This window comes from Electrona antarctica (assembly GCF_951216825.1).
Source record: "Electrona antarctica genome assembly, chromosome: 17".
In the NCBI taxonomy this organism is placed as follows: Eukaryota; Metazoa; Chordata; class Actinopteri; order Myctophiformes; family Myctophidae; genus Electrona; species Electrona antarctica.
Genome location: NC_136798.1, coordinates 28,494,754 through 28,516,266, shown reverse-complemented (window position 1 = coordinate 28,516,266; position 21,513 = coordinate 28,494,754). Strand labels below are relative to the sequence as shown.

The window sequence follows — 21,513 nt, the reverse complement described above, 5'->3', positions numbered from 1 at the left end:
TGATCGGACTAGGGTATTCAGTAGATTGGTGAATGAATATAAATATAAATCAGGCTGCAGTGTCCAAGCGTCCAGACCAAGACACATCATTAGAAATCAGATTTGATTCCTCTTCACAGAGGAATAAATGATAAACAAAAACTTGATAAAAAACCAATTGATTCCAATCTGGATAGGCCAAAATTGGGATTTGGGTTGACATCCTGAACACAGCCAGTCTCTCAACTCTTTCCTCTCTCTGGTTACCTTATTATCTCTCAGTGGCCACTCGTCACCGCGATTCAAACTCAGGAAAAGAATAAGAAATACACACAAACAAACAAACAAACAAAAAAAAATCTTCTGAATGTTCAATTCATGGAAGGACCGTGAGAACACAACTTCTTCTGTACATGAGATTTTTTTTACGATGCAGTCAGACTGTAAAATGTTCATATGCAAAAAAGAAAAAAATAATAATAAGAAGAGAAGAAAATGTCTTTCTTTCAGCGTCTCACATTTGTATTTGTGTACAGCAGACGTTTTGTACAGGGCGGTTTCCCGAAACATTCCTCTTGGCCTTGCTCTCAGCACTGAATCGAAAAGGGGAAAGAAAAAGAATGCTTCTTTTTTTCCCCCCTCCTTCTTTTTAACCACTTAAACCCTATAAGTTGACCGGGGTCCCCCAGGGCTCCATGGTAGGTCCACTCCTTATTTTTTTCTTTTTCTTTTTTTCTCGTCTAGACCAAATCTCTTTGCTAGAAATAGCCGATCTACAAGCTCAATTGTAGATTGTCTATTTCACCCCCAGAATAGGGGCGCTAGGGTTCAAGTGGTTAAAATGTCAGTTGAACGTTACGTTCCCACGCATCAGCAATACCATTGTATTTTGGACGTTGTGAAGGTGACTTTGAAGTGCTTACATGGCAGAACGTGTAATGTATATATAGTATGGAGCATGATGACCGTAAAAGTAATGTTGTACAGGTAGAGGCTTTAGACGTATTTTTCTTTTTCACCCGGGGTTCTATCAAGCACCTTTTTGCTAAGGGAAAGAAGAAAAAGAAAAGAAAGAAAGGAAAAAAAAACATTATCTACTTTGCTGTTTCCTGTCCTGCCTACGGAATATTTGCCATAATGGTGGGTGTTCTTCTACTCAGGAAATCAGCTCACACATACGTGCGCACACACAGACACATACACACACACACGTCACACATGCACACACATACATATAACACATCACCTACTTCAACATAATGATCTAATGATTTCGGAAGCCCCATGCATGTATAAAAAGAAAGAAAAAGAAAGAAAAAGAAAGTTGACATTCATAGCGAGGACGTGGCTGTTTCAAAGTGTGGCATGGGTCACGTCCTTTGAAATCCTCCTCGACTCCTCTTTAAATGTGAAAAGAGTTCCACCTTGTGTTTTAGAAGAAAATCTTATTTCTTATCAGTATTTTAAAGATGCTATATGTGTACACTCTCATGGAATTTCTCCAGTGTTACCGTTCAATGTCTTTAGATGTTTCATCAGGAAAGACTGAGGGAAGAAAAAATATATATGATATATTATTGAGCCCAGAATACGATTTGAGCCCAGTTCAGTTCAGGCACTTTTGTCTCCTGCCCCAGGCACCCAGAACCAGATAGCACTTCATAGAGGGTCATTTGACGTTTCAGATCCCTTAAAAAGTCTGAGACCGGAGCACTTAAATTGGCACTTGAAAAAAGGAAATATTGAAACACCAATGTGATTATTATAAAGCTATAAAATGTAATATCTCTGTGAAGAAAGTTTCTTTAAGAAACAAGATTTCGAAAAGCATAGAACAGGTCCCCCCCCCCCCCCCCCCCCAAAAAAAGAAAAGAAGCTACTGTTTTTTGTATGAGAGTGTTCACAGCTTATATTCATATTTTTTAGGATTCAAATAAGCTAATTCCGAATTCAGTTGACGTGCAAGCAATGTATGTGTTGTCAAGATGATTGGATAATAATCATAAGATAGTAATGCGTCTTGCCCTAATTGTACATTTGTTGAGACATCTTATTTTGTGATGTGCATGCATGCTGCCTAATAGCTCTAAGCCTAGTTTGTTTATCTAGCTTATGTTTGCCTCGCAAGTTCTTGCAAGTTCTCTCTCTGGAACTGTCAACCATTAAAAGAAAATAGTTTGCATTTCCTAAGTGGAAAACAAATCAATCAAATTATCTTTATCTTGCCCTCAACAAAGATGTGCTTCAAATTATAGCATATTTGAAAGAGAGCCAATGTATGATGAAAAGTTAATTACATTGATAGAAAAAGCTTTATCTATAGCTCTTTATATAACCCCAAACCTTGATGGGAGTATGGCACCCCCTGTAGAAACACTGCCCGAATGCTTTGGATATAATATTTTTTCCCATTTCACTTTAAAATGGTGTAACTAAGCTATAGATAGAAGGATGACAGTACAGTACTATATGGCAACGTAACACCAGTTTGACGGATATTTCATAGCTGTAAAGACTATGATATGGCAAACCTGTATTTTGAGTCACTTACTAGTCAAATCTTTGAATATGCATACACTTGACCAACTAAACCTGTAGTTTTGAAACAAATTCTCGAGTTGTGAAATGACAGAAAACCAATTTTCTCCTCCCCTATTCCCATAGTTGTACATTTCTATACCTAGCCCAAACTATGATCTCACATGTACTTAAGTGTATTAATGATGGTTCTCAAAGTACTAGAATCTCAGCTGGTCTCAACCACATACACAAACACATAAGACACTCGTACGCACAAATATTAGTATAAAACTGAAAAACATACACATTCTGTATACCTTCTTTTGGCATCTTTATCAAGACATGGTCTGAGTACAGTTGTGATCCTGATGTAATTTCCTTGTGTAAAGGCTGATTTATACTTCATTGCCCGATAGTATGACAAACTTTCAGACATATTCTCAGCTGAAAAAGTTTTATTTTCAAATTTTTTGTCATACAATGCTAGAGAGAATTGTCAGTCAACAAAGTATAAATTCAGCCTTAGTGAGGCCCTTTATCTACTATAATGCTCCGTTCTTTCTTTTGTGCTTTATTACTGAAATGGAACAGTATTCAACATTCTAAAATACTATCAGGTTCTTCAAACCAGTAAGCTAAATAGAAACGATCTATGTTACAGAGTTGCATTCCTGCAAACAGTATCCAATTCAGTCTAGTGGAAAACAAACATTCTTGTTTATGGCATTGGTTCTAAAAATAAAGAAATAATAATAATAATCAAGGACCCCATAACACTTAGAGCGTACAAATGGAACGCTCTCAGAGTTACAGACCTGTAATTGTCCATTTGGGACCCCTTCAAGGAGGATCCCACTTTGAGAACCAATTATGGGGAACATAATTTGGAAAGGCTGATGTTCTATTGGAAAAACACAGACTCAGAGGTTTAGTCTATTGAATATATCTTTGTCTACATAATAGTCAGGGAAATGTAATTTTCATAATGTCCTCCATTATAGATCATTTGTTTGAAATGCCATTACAATGCTTAGGTTTTAAACCTGTGCCCCAGATGACTGTACTAATTACATCCTCTCTTTGGGTGAAGGAGTGCTAACTAATGGACTCGCCTGGTGTAGTATTTGGTTGTATTGAAACCCTGTGTAATGAATGCAGTGTTTGGAGAGAGGTTATCAGTGGTTACAAGAGACACAACCTCACGTCACCAGACTTAAGAGACACGCCACCATGTTAGAGGAGTGACAATAAAATTGAACATTGTCATCAATCCCCCTCTACCGCCCTGAAAGCGGGAAAGAAAAGGAAACAGAGATGGTAGTGCAATTTGTTTTCTTTTGTCGTCACTTGTTTGATGTGGTGGCCTGTTTATCATAAAACCACTGCTAATCAGCCTCCACACCTTCTGTGACAGGCCACCAGTCCATGACATTGACAGTCATCATCATCATGAGCATTGGTGGACAGATGAGTTTGTGTGTTATCACCTCTATTGCGCCTCAAAAAGTCTGGTTTACACCATAATATGACTATAACTTCTGCACTTGTATAACGTCTCAGGTTTGCCAAGTGTTTTGACAGTAATTCTTTGCATAATTTACTCAAAGAAAGATGTTGCTGGTTCGTTGCCAGTTAATTTGACCTCTAGATATTTTTGTATGGACTTGCTTTGTTTGAGAGTCTGAGAAATGGTCATAGCCTACAGATGATGATTTGGTAGAATTATTAAGCTAATATAATAGCATGATACAATTCAAAGCATTTCCAAATACCTCAAAGTCATTTAATTTGATTATTTTGACTGACAAAGAATCCCCAGGTTGCATTATTTTGTTCAAGCCAAACGTGCATGGGACATGCATTGGATCTCTAGCTATGGCGCTCACAACAGAGTGGTTTGAGGGAATTACTTTTTCTGACTACATGTACCGTATGTGAATTTGAATGCTCTTAACTTTCTTTTTTTTGCTGTGTTATTTGTCCTGTTAAGTTTGACTGTTATCCTTTTATTTTTGTTGCTGCTTCTCTAAAACAGACACTGGTTCTTCAACTCCAAAGGTTGTTCCAAAACGAACATGAACATATAAACTTGCCTTTCTCACATATTGCTCTACTTTATAATGATACTGGTTGAATAGGCCTACACACAGGATGAGATCATTGCGTTAAAAGAATATGAATTTGAAAAAAATAAGAAAAGTTTACAAAAAGGTGTCATGTCATGTTTGATCAGTTTTGCCATGTAAAATTGCTTAGGTTCAATTGGACTGAATATTGCTGTTTGGGTTTTGTTTTTTTGTAAGGAGACGAACAGATGAGTTTCCTCAACTTTGTCTTTTCATCCTAATGTTTGGGATGTCTCAGCATCAAAGCCTGATTCATACTCCATCGCATAGCGGCGTTGTGCGTAGAAAACAGCCAACTTACAAGCCCACAACACTTCGTAGTGGGCTTGTAGGTCTGTCTATTTTTGACCCGCGACACAGTTGTGCGTCAGAGCATAAATTAGGCTTTTCATGAATACAAGTGCACCTCCGATATTTGCCTTAGAACTTGCAGAGGCCATAGATCACATTCAAGTGAAGTGAGTGTATGCAGGGGTCCCGGAACCCCCCCCCCCCCCCCCCCATCATCCCTGAGTCACCAGTGCGGACTGTCTCACACTTATCTACCTGTGAATTCCTTCATACCTCTCATAACTGGTCAATGACTGTATCAGCAAACTGCATCAGGTGTTTTTTCTACATGCTTTTTACACAGATTCTATGGATTATTGTATTAGTACATTTTTGGTGCATCATTTTTAATGTAATAGCTCTTAAGCTTGTAGTCAAAAGTTGTTTTTTCTCTCATTTTTCTAGATGACTGTTTTGTGTTAATATTGTCAATTTTTGAAATAGCTGTTATTTGCTTATTCTCTACTAAGAGTTCTTACCTTTATAATTTTTAAAATGCTACATGACCCTAATGGATTAAAAATGACTTAATAACCATTGTAAATATGGTATTGTGCAAACCCCATTTTCATTCATTTCAATTGCTAGTGTTATATAAATGACATTTTTGTCTAGACACCATTTCTGTTTATGAAATAAAGAAACATATCATGCATATCACGTTGTCATGCTGTGAGTTATAAGCAAACAAATGTCCATTCATTATTTAAAACAAGACAAGCAGAACTCGAAATGTGCGTAGATCTCCACCAGGAGGCACAGTGACTCACACATGTCTGATGCAGGATCTTCAAACTGTGTCTCTCTCCCTCTCTCTGTCTCTGGTAATAACCATAAAATCACACCTGTGTGAACTGAGTGGTGCAACTATGAAACATCCAGAACCTCAGGAACGCGGGAACACGGTCGAGAAATGACAGAGTTACCATGTTACCAGCTTTCCGTGCTTCAGGAGTGTGTAGTGATAAGTAGGTTATACTGATTTGTTGTGTAATATACTGGTAGGCCGAGTTCCTTTTAATAACTCACGAGCATGAATTGAAGGCAATAGCATCCAGAATCAGATTCAGATTCAGGTAAAAAAAATAGTTTTTGTGTGTAGTTCCCATTATGTCATTTTATCAAGAAAAACAAAGAAAGGAAAGAAGGGGGTGGAGATCAAGGCAGGAAAAGAACGAAAGTTAAGCGCTTTTTTACAAAAAAGTACAGGTAAATGGTTTTCTTTCTGTGTGTCTTAGATATTTACAAGCTTTTTCCACAACGGTACAACCACAAAATACATATTTACACATCTAGTACCTGAGATAATAAGGTGTGTGAGCACATCCAGAAGAACACATGACAGTAGAGACATTTGTTATACGTTGGCTGTTTTCCCTTGCCCTAGTGTGTTACTGTGTTGGCGTTTCAATTCCCTCATGTGGAGGGTCAGGGTACTAACGTATAATCTGTTTCTTTGTCCAACCTCATCAAGCCCAGCAGTTAAAATAACTGGTTCTTCACTCCAGCCTTTGCCAGTTCAGTTTGTTCAGTTGACAAATATGGGTATACACACTGCATTTCAGTTTTATTTTGCTTGTTTCAAGCATCTTTTTCTAACTCCTTGTGCCTCAGTTTACACCCGGTGGCAATCCATGCCTGTATGCCGACCTGCCAGTCTGAATTGCCTCAGTTTGGGGATTTGGGCTAAATTAAAGCCTGATTGAATTTTCTATCTGGTTTTAAAGTTCTGCTTTTGGGTCCAAAATACAACGCTTAACAATATTGCTGCGGTGGTGTAGCCCCCATTTCTGAATGCAGTGGTTCTGTGTTTGATTTCCATGCCTTCCATTAAAGCATGTTTTGAAAATGAACATTCTTAAATAGGCTACATGCAATGTTTGTGAAAGTTCTGTGGTGCAGAGTTCTGGTCCTCTGTTTTTGAGTGTGCAATGAGTCCTGCTTTGATCCAAGTTCCTATTGTTACTCCAATGGCTTTTTAAATGGAAAACGGCATATAAACTAACCAAGCTACAGACCCAAACTAAAATTATAGGCCTACAGTTCTTAACATTAATCTGTATATAGTTTTAGAGTTAGGGGCCAGTATTAGGTTACGGATTATGTAACCTATAATACTGGCCCCTAACTCTAAAATTATACCAAAATACAGACCAGGGTCAGTTCCTAACACTAAGATTAACCTCTAATACAGGCTCCTATAGATCGAATTCTTGTATCTCTTAACTTTTGAAAGCTTAGTAACAACCAAAATCATAATTGAAGTGCTTGTAGTCTGGATTATGAGAAAACAAGTTGTTACATTAGCTCACATGCCAGTGGCATATGTACAGTACCTTTCCTAATCTCCCTGTCTGTGTGTGATTGCGTGGAGACAGGGGTGCGGATCCTCACCAGCTGCAGCGCTTCAGCAATCTGGTGGGAGTATAAACTCTGCTCTGCGCTTCAGTTCTTGTCAGATCATTGAGTAATGTGTTTGTGCTTTTCTTGAACCCAGAACCTGCGTGATTCCCTGGACTTCGCCTCACCTGCTCTGCTAGCCCATGCCTCAAGTTTTGGCTCGTACTTCTTGTTTGACCTTTTTGCCTACTTTTGCCTTTTTTGTTGCTCACTGGACTGGTAAATAAACATATATTTTATAACTTATACCTTGTCTCTGTGTTTGAGTCTGCATTTGGGTTCACCTTGACTTTAAGTAAGTATAGGCCTAGTAGTAGTAGTAGTAGCAATTTAAGGTCATACAATAGGTTGAGTGTTGGGCAATGCGCATATGTAACACAATATAGGTAATATTACTGAAACGTGTAATATAATGTATACTACTTATAATATATTATAAAAATCATTCTGCATTACTGCATTACTTTCCGCATTACTGACAAAACTTTCCGCATTACTGACCAAACTTCATCCATCCACAAAGCATATTATAGGTAGACTTTTTGTTTAATTGTTGAAAAATGTTTGGCTGATGAAGCCAGTAGGCAGGGTGCTGACTTAGTGTAGTGGTTAGAGCATATGCCTTTCATGTGGAAGGTTGTGGGTTCGAGCCCTGCCTGGGGTTGACCGCCCCGTCGACGTCAGCAAGGGCATGCAGTCGCAACGGGTTCCTAACACCAAATCAAATGCATTCAGATCTGAGCCAAGTCTCATGAGGAGGCGCGTCTGAAGCCTGTCCTGGACGGGGTATCCGGACGCAAAAACAAATCCATCCACCCATGAAGCCAGTAGGCTAACTTTTATTTTCATTGTTGGAAGAAATGGCAATGCCTTGTTCTTGTATATGAACCTGCTTTTTTGTGTTTATGACGATGTGTTTGAAATTGTTCATTAGCCGAGGTCTTACAAATACAAAGACCAAGACTTAGCGTATTTGCCAAATACGCTAAGTCTTGGTCTTTGTATTTTCCACATGACCGAAATGGTCCTTTACCTCTAGAGGCATATTGAAGAAAGCACCGTAAACAGCACTTTCATTTATATTATACTATGCTGCTCAGGCAGTCCCTGTTCCGTGGACTTTAATAAAAGGCATTGAAAGAGGTTGTGTCTTGTCGTCATTATAGGCTACATTATAGAATTGATTGAAGTATTTATTTATTAACAGTTTGCAGAATTACAGTACATTTCAAGCACAACTCAATACAAAAACTGAGTGGACGACACCAAAGCATTACACTAGTTTACAAGAGGGTCCACTGTTTTCAATTCATCATAACATTTCGAGACGTACAAATATACACTTCTATATAGCCAAAAACAGGAAATCATCATAAAGGATACATGTAAAAAAGGGGGAAAGAACAGGTACAGTGAGGGGAAAAGGGGTGGATTTTACGGGGGCCAGTTTCGAATTGCAGACGTCCGTAGGTGCCCTTTGGGAGCGGTTTTGAAGGAGTCAAGGGATTCACATTTGTTAGGGCGTTCCACATTTTTGTGGCATAGGAGCGAAATTAATTTAGTCCCTTGTTTGTGCCGAATCTGGGTTGCACATGGTTTGTTGAACTCCCTCTGGTGTTGTGGGTGTGGACTTCATTGACATTAAGGAAGTATTTAGACGGGTACATGGGTATCTTGGTGGTGTATCGAATCTTGTGGACCAGACCCATTGCAAGATGCTGTCGTCGTCGTCGTCAACCCTAAGCCATTCCAGCCTGTCAAAGTGGGCAGGGGTGAGGTGGGTTCGGGGGGTGAGGCCCAGTAGTGGCCTGACCAGAAGGTACTATAGGTCTATTGTGTGTCATATGAAAACACCTACAAAAATATGAGTTAATTAACAATTAAAATAAATCTATATCTGTATCTTATAATTAATTAATCTGCCTGCACAGTGCACATCTGTTTCCAATATATAATAGAAAATATTTAATTGTTCAATTTGAGCATTTAAAAAAAGTAATATGTAATATGAGTCTTGCTCAGACAGTAATATGTAAATGTAATATAATAAATATTACTTTAAAATTATGGTAATAATTAAAACAAAAATACATCGCATGGATGCACCTGGGAAGTATCCTCGGTGATCTATTCCATGGTCATCGGGGTTTCGAGTCTCGCTCCCTCACTCAGGTGACCCAGCCGGGGTGATCAAGTCCCGACTTATGTCCCAGTAGCTACCCTCGATCAGTCCCATTAGGGAAAAACCAGGGCCACACAATCCGTTCCTCCTGAACTACTCTGCCGGGACTGAGTATGCGGGAGGATTGCATCAATCTGGCGCATGGAAGGACTAGCAGTGGCGTGCACAGACATTTAGAGGGGCAGGTGCTCAAGTTAAAAAAGGGCAACTTGTGCAGCGCGTGGAACCGGCCGGTTGCCTTAATCCATTTTGGGCGGGAACCCCTTTTGGTGTTAGCATTATGTTATGCTTTGGCTATTGAAAAATAGCAGATCTACAAGCTCATAGCGCGCCACCGAGTGGCGCGCTACGAGCTTGTAGGTCTGCTATTTTTGAAAAATCAAAAAAAAGAAAGAAACGAAAAGCACAAGTCAATACAGACTACACAACCCACACTCCACCCAAGTGTAATTGAGCTTTAACAGCACATCAATGTCATCAAACTCACCTAAGCCAAACATGGATAAGGAAAGTAAGGTTCAGTCATATCAGAAAACTGGTTTTGAACGAACAGCCTCCAAACTAAAGAAACACTAATTGTCGCTGATAAATCGCTCAACAACCTTGGGAGGTTTGCTATCTAATGTATGTGATTATAAAATGTAGACTGTAGTATACTGTATAACACAAGACTTTTGAGCCCTGTTCCAGGACATGGAATATTTTCTCATATTGCTCTGCAAACAGCTTCAATTTCCACTGGAACCTGAGGGACAGCATCTTAGTTGTGATGATAGTAGACTAAACTGTAGAAAAGTGTGTCTTGCCTTCCTGTGCATCTGTCTAGTGTCTTTCCCCCCATTCAGGTAATTTGCTCATATTATGTGTTTGTATTTGGGTGCCAAATGTGTCAAATCTAAAATAATAAAAATGCCTGTTTAGATGTTATTAGAAGTTAATATTGATATTAAACAATATCAATATTATGTCAGCCTCCACAAAGTTAGATTAAATGGTTTAATAAAAACCAAAGACACAGTTGAAATCAAAGGACAGGATACATTTATTTACATGAATGCCTATATTCTATAATAAAGGGTTTGGTTTGTTTCTAACTATTTACAGAATTTTGTAATTAAGAATATAATTATGTAGACCTTGTTACGAACTGTTCAAGTCTAGGGGTTTTACTGCCCGTAACATGTATGAAAGAACAACACGGCTCATAAAGAGTATCTGCTTTAATACTCAGTTCAACAATAAATAACAAAGTGGCTTAAGTGCATCACAAACTGATAGACAGAATGGCTCTGTGAGCCCAAAATGTGTAGTATGACTTACATGACTGGATGGATCAACAAACACTCTAACAGACAGACAAATGGAACTACAACTAAACCTGACATGAAACACATAAGCAGTCGGCTGGAGGGACGGCCACACGCTGGACACAACGCTTATCACCTGCAGGGGACAGAAGCAACAACCAGAACCAGGCAACATAATAGGCACTCCTATAACCTAGTACCTGCTAAACAAGCCTACTAATAAATATATATAGATATGATCACATTAGCATCATCATGTTGTAAGTAAGGAATAGAGCGTCTCTCTCTCTATGCAGCATTGATGGGGGTGGAGGGGGGGGGGGGGGGGTGGAGGGATCTCAACATAAATAACAAATAACATGTATGATCAATCAATCAGTTCTAATAGGCCTACTTACTGACTGAATTACATCTGAATAGCAAAGCAATATTGCCCCCCCCCCCACCCCCCCACCAACGATGATGATGGTTACTGCTTTCATCATAGTTAATAGTTATACATTAGCATGTGAGAAATGACAAGTTACCTTATATAACCACTCAGCCAAGACAGCCATCTTAAGTAAACAAATTAAGAGAGGTCCAGGTAATATTAACATATCTATGGCCAAGTTGCCAACACATTTGACTCTTGTGTTATATTCTTGTGAAATATTCAGTAAAGTATATAAAAGAGCTCAAAGGGTACATATTCAGTCAACTATTAAAAAAAAGGAGCTCAGACACTCTTTGCACAAACAGCCAAACACTCAACTCTCACCCCGAGACAACTCACCCTGAAAGTGAAGACAGCTCACCCCCGAAATTGAAGACATCTCACCGGGGTGAGATGTCTGGTGAGTTGTCCGGACTTTCGGGGTGAGATGTCCGGACAACTCACTTGGAGGTGGAAAAAGGGTGAGTTGTCTTGTTACCCGTCAGATTTTTTTCACATTATAGGTAAACAGTGCTCATATTTTACATTCTACAGACCAGAAGACAGACAGGTGTTACTGTTTAGACATATCTCGTGTTGTGTTTATAGACGGCTGCGTCCCCTCTCAAAGGAGCACTTGCCCAGTCAAGCAAACTGAAAGCAAACTCCACCTGCCCAACATTTGTATTCACCTGCCAGAGGCAGGTGTACGTGCAACCCTTGTGTCAACGGACGCCTTAGTCAAAGGTCAACACTTACGTACCTCTGCAAAAGATGAGTCACTGACAGGCTAAAAAGTACCCCTGCACTTTATAGTGGTCTCTGCGGCTGAACAACCAAGGGCTGCAACACTGGCTGTTACATGATGCCACTGTGGGTCTTGTAGGGCTGGAGGATGTAGCACACCGTCCTGGAAATCAACCTGGAAAATAAACAGAATATTATTTATCATTAACAGATGAATCTGGTTTAAGACCATACAAAATAAATACATGTAATTACATACTTACTGATTATATCATGTGATACTATAGTTTCTTCATATGTACTTGATTATAATTGAGTTGAGTTTAATGAGATTTAATAATAAATAAATAATTGTCTTGTATATTATGTTCCAAATTAGGCTACTCATGTTAAATCAAGTGATGTGACCTGCAAACGCATGAGTGCTTTTGAAGCCTGTTTCACCGTGCATTGTATTGCATTGTAAATAATAAATTCTCGCCATTGGGGCCATTTGAATCATATGTCCCTAGATATGAGATATCTCAGTATTTTGGAGTTACATGATAGCCTAATCATCATGGCATGTAACGGACCCGGTAGCCTAAGAGTTATACTGTATAGAGTATATCTCAATATTTAGGACAATTCGGAGTTACAGTTCGAACCTGAACAAAGGCGGGGACAGTTACAAGGCCCAGGCCCCAGGGTACCAATGTAGTGAGACTGTGGACCGTGGTACTGTCATAGGAGGAGCAAGACGGGCTTTGCTTGCTCGGTGCATAGAGACTCGGTCACGGTGTCATCATGGCAAGAACTTTGCTAGCGAGCTATGTTATAAGTTTCTGGAACTCAGAACTCGTCTTGGTTTGAATACAACCGAACCGAAACAACAATGCAGGATCAACAAGGGCGGGCTAGCTACAGTAGTTTTAACTAGTTTACTTCCAGAAGGGGTGGATTGGATGCAGTTGGTTAAAGCTTCGATGAGTGAATTCGGTGAAATACTGTGACTGTTTCATGTAATCAATTCCGAACAGATCTCCAAACCTGCTGTCATGATATTTTGTCCAGAGTCTTCGCGTCACCAGGCTTTCCACCCTTCAACCAATGAGCGGCGTGCCTTCCGCGGCAGGTTGGCCAATCAGAGGAGGCGCGCCTCAACCAATGAGCGGCGTGCCTTCCGCGGCAGGTTGGCCAATCAGAGGAGGCGCGCGTGAACGTTTAAATACAGAAGCTGCAGAACTTCTCTTCAGTCAGTGTTAGTTTTCAACAGCGAGCATCTGACTCACCGCCGCAGCGGTGCATACATTAACGGTTATCAGCATCACTCGGTTTGCTAGTGTTACTTTTGCAGCGGTGCATACATTAACGGATTATCAGCATCACTCTGTTTGCTAGTGTTACCTTTGTTAGTTAGTTGTTGTTTTTTGTTTAAGTTTCAACTGTTGAGAGTGAGACTACAATTACCATGGAAAACGCTGTTTTTCATCCCGTTTTTGTTGTGTCCTCGGAGAATTTCCGCAGTACGGTGAGTAAACTAAACGTTGCCCAGTTTTTCCGTGTCGTTAAGCAGCATTATGCTTGGTTAACCCCGGTTAAATCAATGTCAGCAGAATGTACCTCACTGTTGCCGCTCCTCGATCGTGTCGCAGACCGATATCTTTCTAGTCGACAAGAGACGTGTAACCCTTAACGGTTGTTACATGATGTCGCGCTTGTCGACCAGAACAGATATTAAAGCCGATAACGCGTCGTGTTAGATAGTTTTGGCGAGCGCTGTAACGGTTACATGTCGCTTGTCGACCAGAAAGATATCGACATGTAACCGTTGCATGTCGCTCGCCGAAACTATCTAACACGACGCGTTATCAGCTTTAATATCTGTTCTGGTCGACAAGCGACATCATGTAACAACCGTTAAGGGTTACATGTCGCTCGCCGAACCGATCTAACACGACGCGTTGTCGGCTTTAATATAATTCCGGTCGGTAAGCGACGTGTAACTGCAAACCGTCGCCTGCCAACAGTGTCGCAAAACGACACTATCAGATATGATAAGTGATGATTTCCTGTTTTGACTATATAGTTGTGTATATTCGTACGTCTCTAATTGTTTTGATGAATTTGTAAATGGTGGGCCCTATTGTAAACCAGTGTAATGCTTTATGGTGTCATCCACTCACAGTTAACAGTTGTTGTATTGAGTTGTACTTTAAATGTACTGTAATTATGCAAACTGTTAATAAATCAATCTCTGTTCTGGTCGCCAAGCGACGGGGCGCAGACGTTGGTCGGATCGTAGCCCTGAAACATGACTGCCATGATAATCATCATGATGATTATCATGTCATGTTTCAGGGCTAGTCGGATCGATGACCCGCCGGTTACATGTCTTATTTTTTAACATGAACTTTGCGAATCTTTAAGTGGATTTTTTACGTTGTTTTTTTTTCTCCAAACGGATGATTTACTGTTTCTGTTTTTTAATGTTCCTGAACAGTGGATGAACGTGGAGAAGGAGAACCGTGTACACATGGGGAATGTCAACGTGCATGAACCTGGTCCAAAGAGAGCTGCTCTTGGAGACCTTGCCAACAAGGTGCCTAACACGAAGGTAATATATTTAAATCTCAACCTTTACAATTCCACAGACTCCAGTTTGCTACTTGTTTTTACACTTTGAAATCACTTGTGTTCATTTAAAACGACAAATTGTGTTCAACTTTAGTGAGTCATACCTAACAGAAGGTTCCCTCTGTACACTCAGGTCAAGGCCCTGGATAGTGTCTACACAAGAACGCTGCAGATGATCCCTGGTGTACCATGGGTGGACCACATCCGAAACGTGGACCTCTACAAATGCCTCCCGGGAGTCGCGGACAAGCTCAGGGAGAGAATGACGAGGATGGCTGGGCACTGTGCTAGGCACCTGAAAGTGATGGCCAACAGAGTCGCACGAGGCACAGTTGGATGGGGAGACGGGCACATCACCTATGTAGACACACTGCAGCGTGACAGCAGAGCTGTGAACACTGCAGAGCTCCTGATGATGACTAGGAAGGTGTGGAGAGCATCCATCCTGGAGTCCCGAGTAAGTTTTTGCTAGTCTGCACTGTAGAATTGCATATCATCGCTATCAGTATTTGTATATTGTTTTTTTATATAAATTATTGTACAAGGATGGGTTTTGACTTTTTTTTTCTCTTCAGAGGACTGGCGCAGCCATACCTTCAACCAAAACGACCGTAGAGGACATTGATGCACGAGACTCGGAGATGCCCCACCTATGTTCTGAATATGTGAAAGACATATATGCATATCTTATGGATCTAGAGGTATGTGATGCCAGAGGCATGTTTTTTTTTTTTACTACATGATGCGACTAAGGTTGTTGTCACAGTCATGACATTTTACTTTACTTGAATTTCTTTTTGGCTTTTAGGCTTTGTAAACTAATGCATTGGATATATTGTTTGTACAGGTAAAGCAGGATGTCCGACCCGGGTACTTGAAGGGCTACAAGATAACAGCACACATGCGAGCTGTCTTAATCGACTGGCTGATCCGGCTTCATTCCAGTTACCAGCTGCAGCAGGATACACTCTATCTCACAGTTGCCATCTTGGATCGTTTTCTGCAAGTAAGGGCAATTTACTAATTTAATTAGTTTGCCATTTAATCTGCTCTAGTGTCTTTTTTTTAAAATTATATAAATCTTTTTTTAATGAGCTGTTTTGATGTATTTCAGGTTCAGCAAGTTTCACCAACTAAGCTCCAACTTGTTGGTGTCACTGCCATGCTGCTGGCCTCAAAGTATGAGGAGACGAGACAAATGGACGCCCTTAGGATCCAGGAGTTGGCTGACATTACAGACAACACCTACACAACCACTCAGATTAGACAGATGGAGTGGCTGATGCTAAGGTCTCTCAACTTTGAGCTGGGGCGCCCACTGCCCTTGCACTTCCTCAGGAGAGCATCCAAGGCTGCAAGCGTGAGTCATTGTTCCTCATTGTTTCACTAACATACAAGGTGTAGTGATCAGACTTGACCCTCTGAGTCAAAATAATCAAATATTCCAATAAACATTATGCTGTTCAGAGTTACTTTATAAAGCAACAAGAACATGGTCTAAATGAAAAAATAACGCATGATGTAGCAGAGTATTTAGTACAGTCACTGGAAGGGGGTATCATGCACCCCCCGGAATTATACTTCTAATCAGTGTTTTCTTATTGGAAAAAATGTGCTGAAAATGATGAGCTATGATAAAAAGTTGTCAAAATGTCCCACCTACCTCAAAACCCCCTTTTAGGTATATGGCTCTGGCGAAATTGTGTAAAGGCAAATATTAATTCACTAAAATTACATAAATAGACATGGTGGTCTGAAATTGGTCATGGAGTATCTTGACACATAGGGGTAAGTAGCAGAACAGGATTTGGTTGGTTGCTACCATTATATTCTTAAATATGACCCACATCATCCTCAGAAACACCAAAAAATATGGTGTCCGCTTGACTAATAACAACAAAGATGGTTATTTTCCAACACATTATGGTGAGTATCACTGCCTCACTTGTATATAGAAAACTTCTCATATCCCCAAGCTTCAATTTGAGCCCAAGATAACCTTACTTGAATAAGCTATGTTAAAAAGTTTGCAAAGTGTCCCATCTACCATTTTTATGCAAATGAGTGCCTCCATTATCAAATTAATCGATTTTCACTATATCTCAGCCAATATTGCACTTAAATGAACAAATAAGGTGTCTAGACCTATGTTTTGAGGGTCGAGGATCTCAGTGAAACTATTCCTAAAGTGACCACATGTGCCCGTGGCATGCTGGTGTACAAATCAGTGCCGATTAAATCAATTCCTCTATCTCGTCGGCTTCTTGTCCATGCTCTCCAGACAGTGTCAAGGAGATCAACCAGTGAGGTTGGTAGGACTGCACCGCAGGACACACTGGATTAAAAAACTCTTTAGTTTCAACCCCCCCTGCCCTTCATCATAGGGTTTTGGTTTTTCCAAAAAAGCTTAATCAGCTCGCTTGTATAAGACACGATGGTTCTCTTCAGAGCAGAGTAGCATGGAGGAAGACGAGCCAGGTCAACTTTAGATTTAGAAATTAGTTTGTCATCTTCCCCCACCACTGTTTCACTGAAGACTCACAATTCAAATAGCTCTATAGCTCAAGCCAAGCCATGTGGCCCATAGGGCAGGAGCCTAACAAGTACACTCCCTGGCATGACTAGTATGTCGCAGGGACTTACCCCAATCCAACCCTTTGGTATTACCTAGCTGGGGATCGAACCCCTGACCATCCAGTCTCAGGGCGGACGCTCTAACTACAAGGCCACTGAGCTGTTGATGATATCCAGGGCCTCTTACGGGTGTGTAACTTTACAGTGTATACAGAATGGAACCAAATGGACCTGTAAGCCTTGCAGAGCCATGAGGCCCATAGGGCAGGAGCCTATCTCCTGTTTCTGTAGTAGGAGGCAGCTTGATGTACAAGTACACCCCCTGGACATGACGCTAGTATGTATCAGGGACTTACCCCAATCCAACCCTTGATGCTGAGGGACAAGCAGGGACAAGCAGGGATGTACTGGGTTCCATTTCTCTGAGTCTTTGGTATGACCCGGCCGGGGATCGAACCCCGACCTCCCAGTCTCAAGGCAAACGCTCTGACCACAAGGCCACTGAGCTGTTGATATGCAGGGCCCCTTACGGGTGTGCAACTCTGAATGTACAAATGGAACCAAATGGACCTGTAAGGGTTATGGGGGTCCTTCAAATGTGCCTTGTGCTACACTATATGGAACAGATCCTTAATTAGTATAGTTGGAGCAATTCATCTGTCTGCTGTATGGACAGAGTTGCGAGTCTTCAGTATGGTAAATGGTGCATTTATAAAGCGCCTTTATCCAAGGCGCTTTACATAGACACACACATTCATACACTGATGGCAGCGGAAACCATGCAAAGCACCAACCTGCACATCGGGAGCTGTTAGGGGTTCAGTGTCTTGCTCAGGGACACTTCGACACTAACTCTGGGGGAGCCCGGGTTTGAACTGGCAACCTTGCGGTTACCATCCAGCCACTCTACCCCTGAGCCACCGCCGCCCCAGTGGACGTCACCCGTGCCAAGTTGCTGCGGACAATGGTGGGGGCAAATGACAAACTCACTTCTTAAATCTAAAGTTGACCTGGCTCGTCTTCCTCCATGCTACTCTGCTCTGAAGAGAACCATCGCCTTATACAAGCGAGCTGATGAAGCTATTGTGGTAAAAACAAAACCATATGAAGGGCAGAGATGGTTGAAAATCCTTGTCATTGGAGACCATGGACAAGAAGACAAAGAAGACTGATGAGTTCTATGAACACGATGACTGATTAATGTGACGTTTGTGCATTTTGTTCTTTATGGTGCAGGCTAGGGTGGTCACTGTTTGTACACTGTTTACATTTTTGCCTTTGAGTGTGTATAGTAATAGGATGGAATACTGTTACAGGATTGTGTGACTGTTTGAATTTTGTACTGCATATTGCAGGCCATTCTATAGCGTGTATACTGCCGTATACTATTGTTCATACTAAGAATGTTTTTAGTTTTTGATGTTATGCTACAGTATATTCTAAATTATAAAGCTTGCTTAAAAGCACAGCACCTGTCTTATATTGTCGGTATCTCTTACTTGGTATAAATGTGACTTTATTGTAATGGCAGCACTGATTTTTACACCAGCATGCCACGGGCACATGTGGTCACTTTAAGAATAGTTTCACTGAGATCCTTGACCGGTTGACCCTCAAAACATAGGTCTAGACACCTTATTTGTTCATTTAAGTGCAATATTGGCTGAGATATAGTGAAAATCGATTGTTTCATAACTCATTTGCATAACAATGGTAGATTGGACACTTTGCCAACTTTTTAACATGGCTTATTCAAGAAATATTCCATAATGTGGAGTCAGTTCAAACTCAGTTATTCAATCATTCATTCCAAATGTATAGCTGAAACTGACTGAATATACAATTTTCACCGATTTGAGGTATAGTTCAGAATTTTGGCGACAGAAAGAGTAATTTACAAGATAGAAAGGTTATCTTGGGCTCAAATTGAAGCTTAGGGATATGGGAAGTTTTCTATATACAAGTGAGGCAGTGATACTCACCATAATGTGTTGGAAAATAACCATCTTTGTTGTTATTAGTCAAGCGGACACCATATTTTTGTGTGTTTCTGAGGATGATGTGGGTCATATTTAAGAATATAATGGTAGCAACCAACCAAATCCTGTTCTGCTACTTACCCCTATGTGTCAAGATACTCCATGACCAATTTCAGACCACCATGTCTATTTATGTAATTTTAGTGAATTAATATTTGCCTTTACACAATTTCGCCAGAGCCATATACCTAAAAGGGGGTTTTGAGGTAGGTGGGACATTTTGACAACTTTTTATCATAACTCATCATTTTCAGCACATTTTTTCCAATAAGAAAACACTGATTAGAAGTATAATTCCGGGGGGTGCATGATACCCCCTTCCAGTGACTAGACTAATTGTATGAAAGCAGGCTTTTTAATGTGTGTGGGTTTTTTTTTCTTTTTTTCTAGTGTACCATGGAGCAATCTGAGAACCCATGTCTAACCGTGGAGAGACACATGCTGGCCAAGTATCTCATGGAGTTGACGCTCCTAGATTACGACATGGTTCACTACCGGCCCTCTGAGATCGCTGCTGCTTCACTGTGCCTCTCCCAGCTGCTGCTGGGTGGCCTGCCTTGGGTGAGTTGAATAGAATAAATGTATAATGTTGGCTCATTACAGACACTTTGTCCTTTGATTAAAGTTGTTTTTCCATGTGTTGCAGACTACTATAGAGCCGTATTGCACCACATATGATGTTCTTATTGATTGTTTTTCATGTGTTGCAGACTCCTACAGAGCAGCATTGCACAACCTATGATGCAGCTCACCTGAAACCGATAATGCAGCACATTGCTAAGAATGTCGTCAACGAGGGGAATACAAATTTCCAGGTGAGTTGGCAAACGAAGGCACTCATGTTCTCCTGTTCAAGCATCATGTTCACACTGATGCTTGGTTTACCTATGAACCTAGATTACTGAGACACTCGGACACTAGCTTTCCGCATGTGATGTCTGTGTTTACTTTAAGTTGCTCTGGACAAGGAGCATCTGCTAAATGCCTTAATTGTAAATTGGAATATAATGCAGTAAGATGGGGATGTTCACATAGATTAATATTACTAAAATAAAATATATATTCTCCACTAGGGTTAGTATAATGTAGAGTTATAAAGCTATTTTCTTTTTAGATAATTCAAATCTTTCATGAAATGGATACAATTAATTGTAATTATGCATGAGTCATAATAATCAAATATTCCAATAAATGTTTTTCCTACATCGGCGGTAAATTCCGCGATCGCGGATTCCTGTGGGGACTATATAATGGAGTAACATATGTTTAATAAATACATTAATTTAATTCTAATGCTAGTTTTCCCTCTCCACAAGGCCATCAAGATGAAGTACTCGGGGAGCAACCTGATGAATGTCACTCGCCTTTCTGAGCTGCAGTCATCTACGGTGAGGAGCCTAGCTGCGCCCCTGCTTGGCAATCCCTGAAGTTGAATCAGACTAGCCTGGAAACCAGACATCTGCCACACGACAAAGTGCCCTGGGCAGATATTGGTCTGGCACTACTCTAATTACATTTCGCTCACCCCAAGTTGTGGGTGACTAATCAGAGCCCGCTATTCAAAGTGAGATTTTTTTTGCTGTGACATTGGAACCTGGTCTGTAACCACTAACTGCCCCTTCTTCAACACTAATGTTCCAGATGTCTACCCAGTGATGTTAGTCTGGTCATGCCAGGCTAGAATCAGACATGCTTGCAGACATGTTGACTTTCATCTATACACTTACTGTGTGTATAATTTTTTTTCTTTTTTTTGAGGGGGTGAGAGCCTACTCAAACACACTTTCTATGAATTATATGTGTTGTAAATAGCAAACTGGTAAGTCATGTAAATTTTGTAAATATCTATGAATTATATGTGTTGTAAATAGCAAACTGGTAAGTCTCATGTACATTTTGTAAATATCTATGAATTATATGTGTTGTAAATAGCAAACTGTTAAGTCTCATGTACATTTTGTAAATATCTATGAATTATATGTGTTGTAAATATCCATTAATAAATCAGTTTGATCAGTTTGAACCATGAAAATTGTGGGTCTGACTCTTGAATTGGTATAATCTCCTTCAGTACTATGGTAATGTTTAAAAGAAAGTTGTGGCACTAGGTGTAATGGGGAAAAGGAATGAGGACTGCACACTTCTACACTACAGCTCCCAGAGTAGTTTATTTGAAATGAATGTTTCAACCCACAACAGGTCTTCGTCAGGTCCTGATGAAGAAAATGACTACTTAAATGTGTAAAAATCACACCCGTGTGAAGTGAAGGGCGCTCTT

The 21,513-nt window shown here is 40.4% G+C and overlaps 1 protein-coding gene and 1 long non-coding RNA gene across 2 annotated transcripts; both read left to right on the top strand.

Annotated features, from left to right (window-relative positions):
* Positions 1 to 81: 81 nt before the first annotated feature.
* On the top strand, positions 82 to 5,610 carry LOC306940958. The gene is made up of 2 exons (XR_013792087.1): positions 82 to 2,914; positions 2,991 to 5,610. It is a non-coding gene; the product is annotated as an uncharacterized lncRNA (long non-coding RNA).
* A 7,790-nt stretch (positions 5,611 to 13,400) lies between these two features.
* Positions 13,401 to 21,142, top strand: LOC306941055 (G2/mitotic-specific cyclin-B2-like). Its single transcript, XM_079526360.1, has 9 exons — positions 13,401 to 13,516; positions 14,489 to 14,602; positions 14,756 to 15,079; positions 15,198 to 15,323; positions 15,470 to 15,628; positions 15,737 to 15,982; positions 19,626 to 19,796; positions 19,946 to 20,050; positions 20,552 to 21,142. The coding sequence occupies exons 1-9, from the start codon at positions 13,457 to 13,459 to the stop codon at positions 20,660 to 20,662; spliced, it is 1,416 nt and encodes a 471-aa protein (XP_079382486.1). The 5' UTR covers positions 13,401 to 13,456; the 3' UTR covers positions 20,663 to 21,142.
* The last annotated feature ends 371 nt before the right edge of the window (positions 21,143 to 21,513 follow it).

Bases quoted from the DNA above. Each gene is read 5' to 3' on its own strand.
- LOC306941055 (XM_079526360.1), top strand. From the start codon at position 13,457: ATGGAAAACGCTGTTTTTCATCCCGTTTTTGTTGTGTCCTCGGAGAAT. The intron at 13,517-14,488 runs GTGAGTAAACTA...GTTCCTGAACAG, and splicing joins CGGAGAATTTCCGCAGTACG to TGGATGAACGTGGAGAAGGA. The intron at 15,629-15,736 runs GTAAGGGCAATT...GATGTATTTCAG, and splicing joins TCTTGGATCGTTTTCTGCAA to GTTCAGCAAGTTTCACCAAC.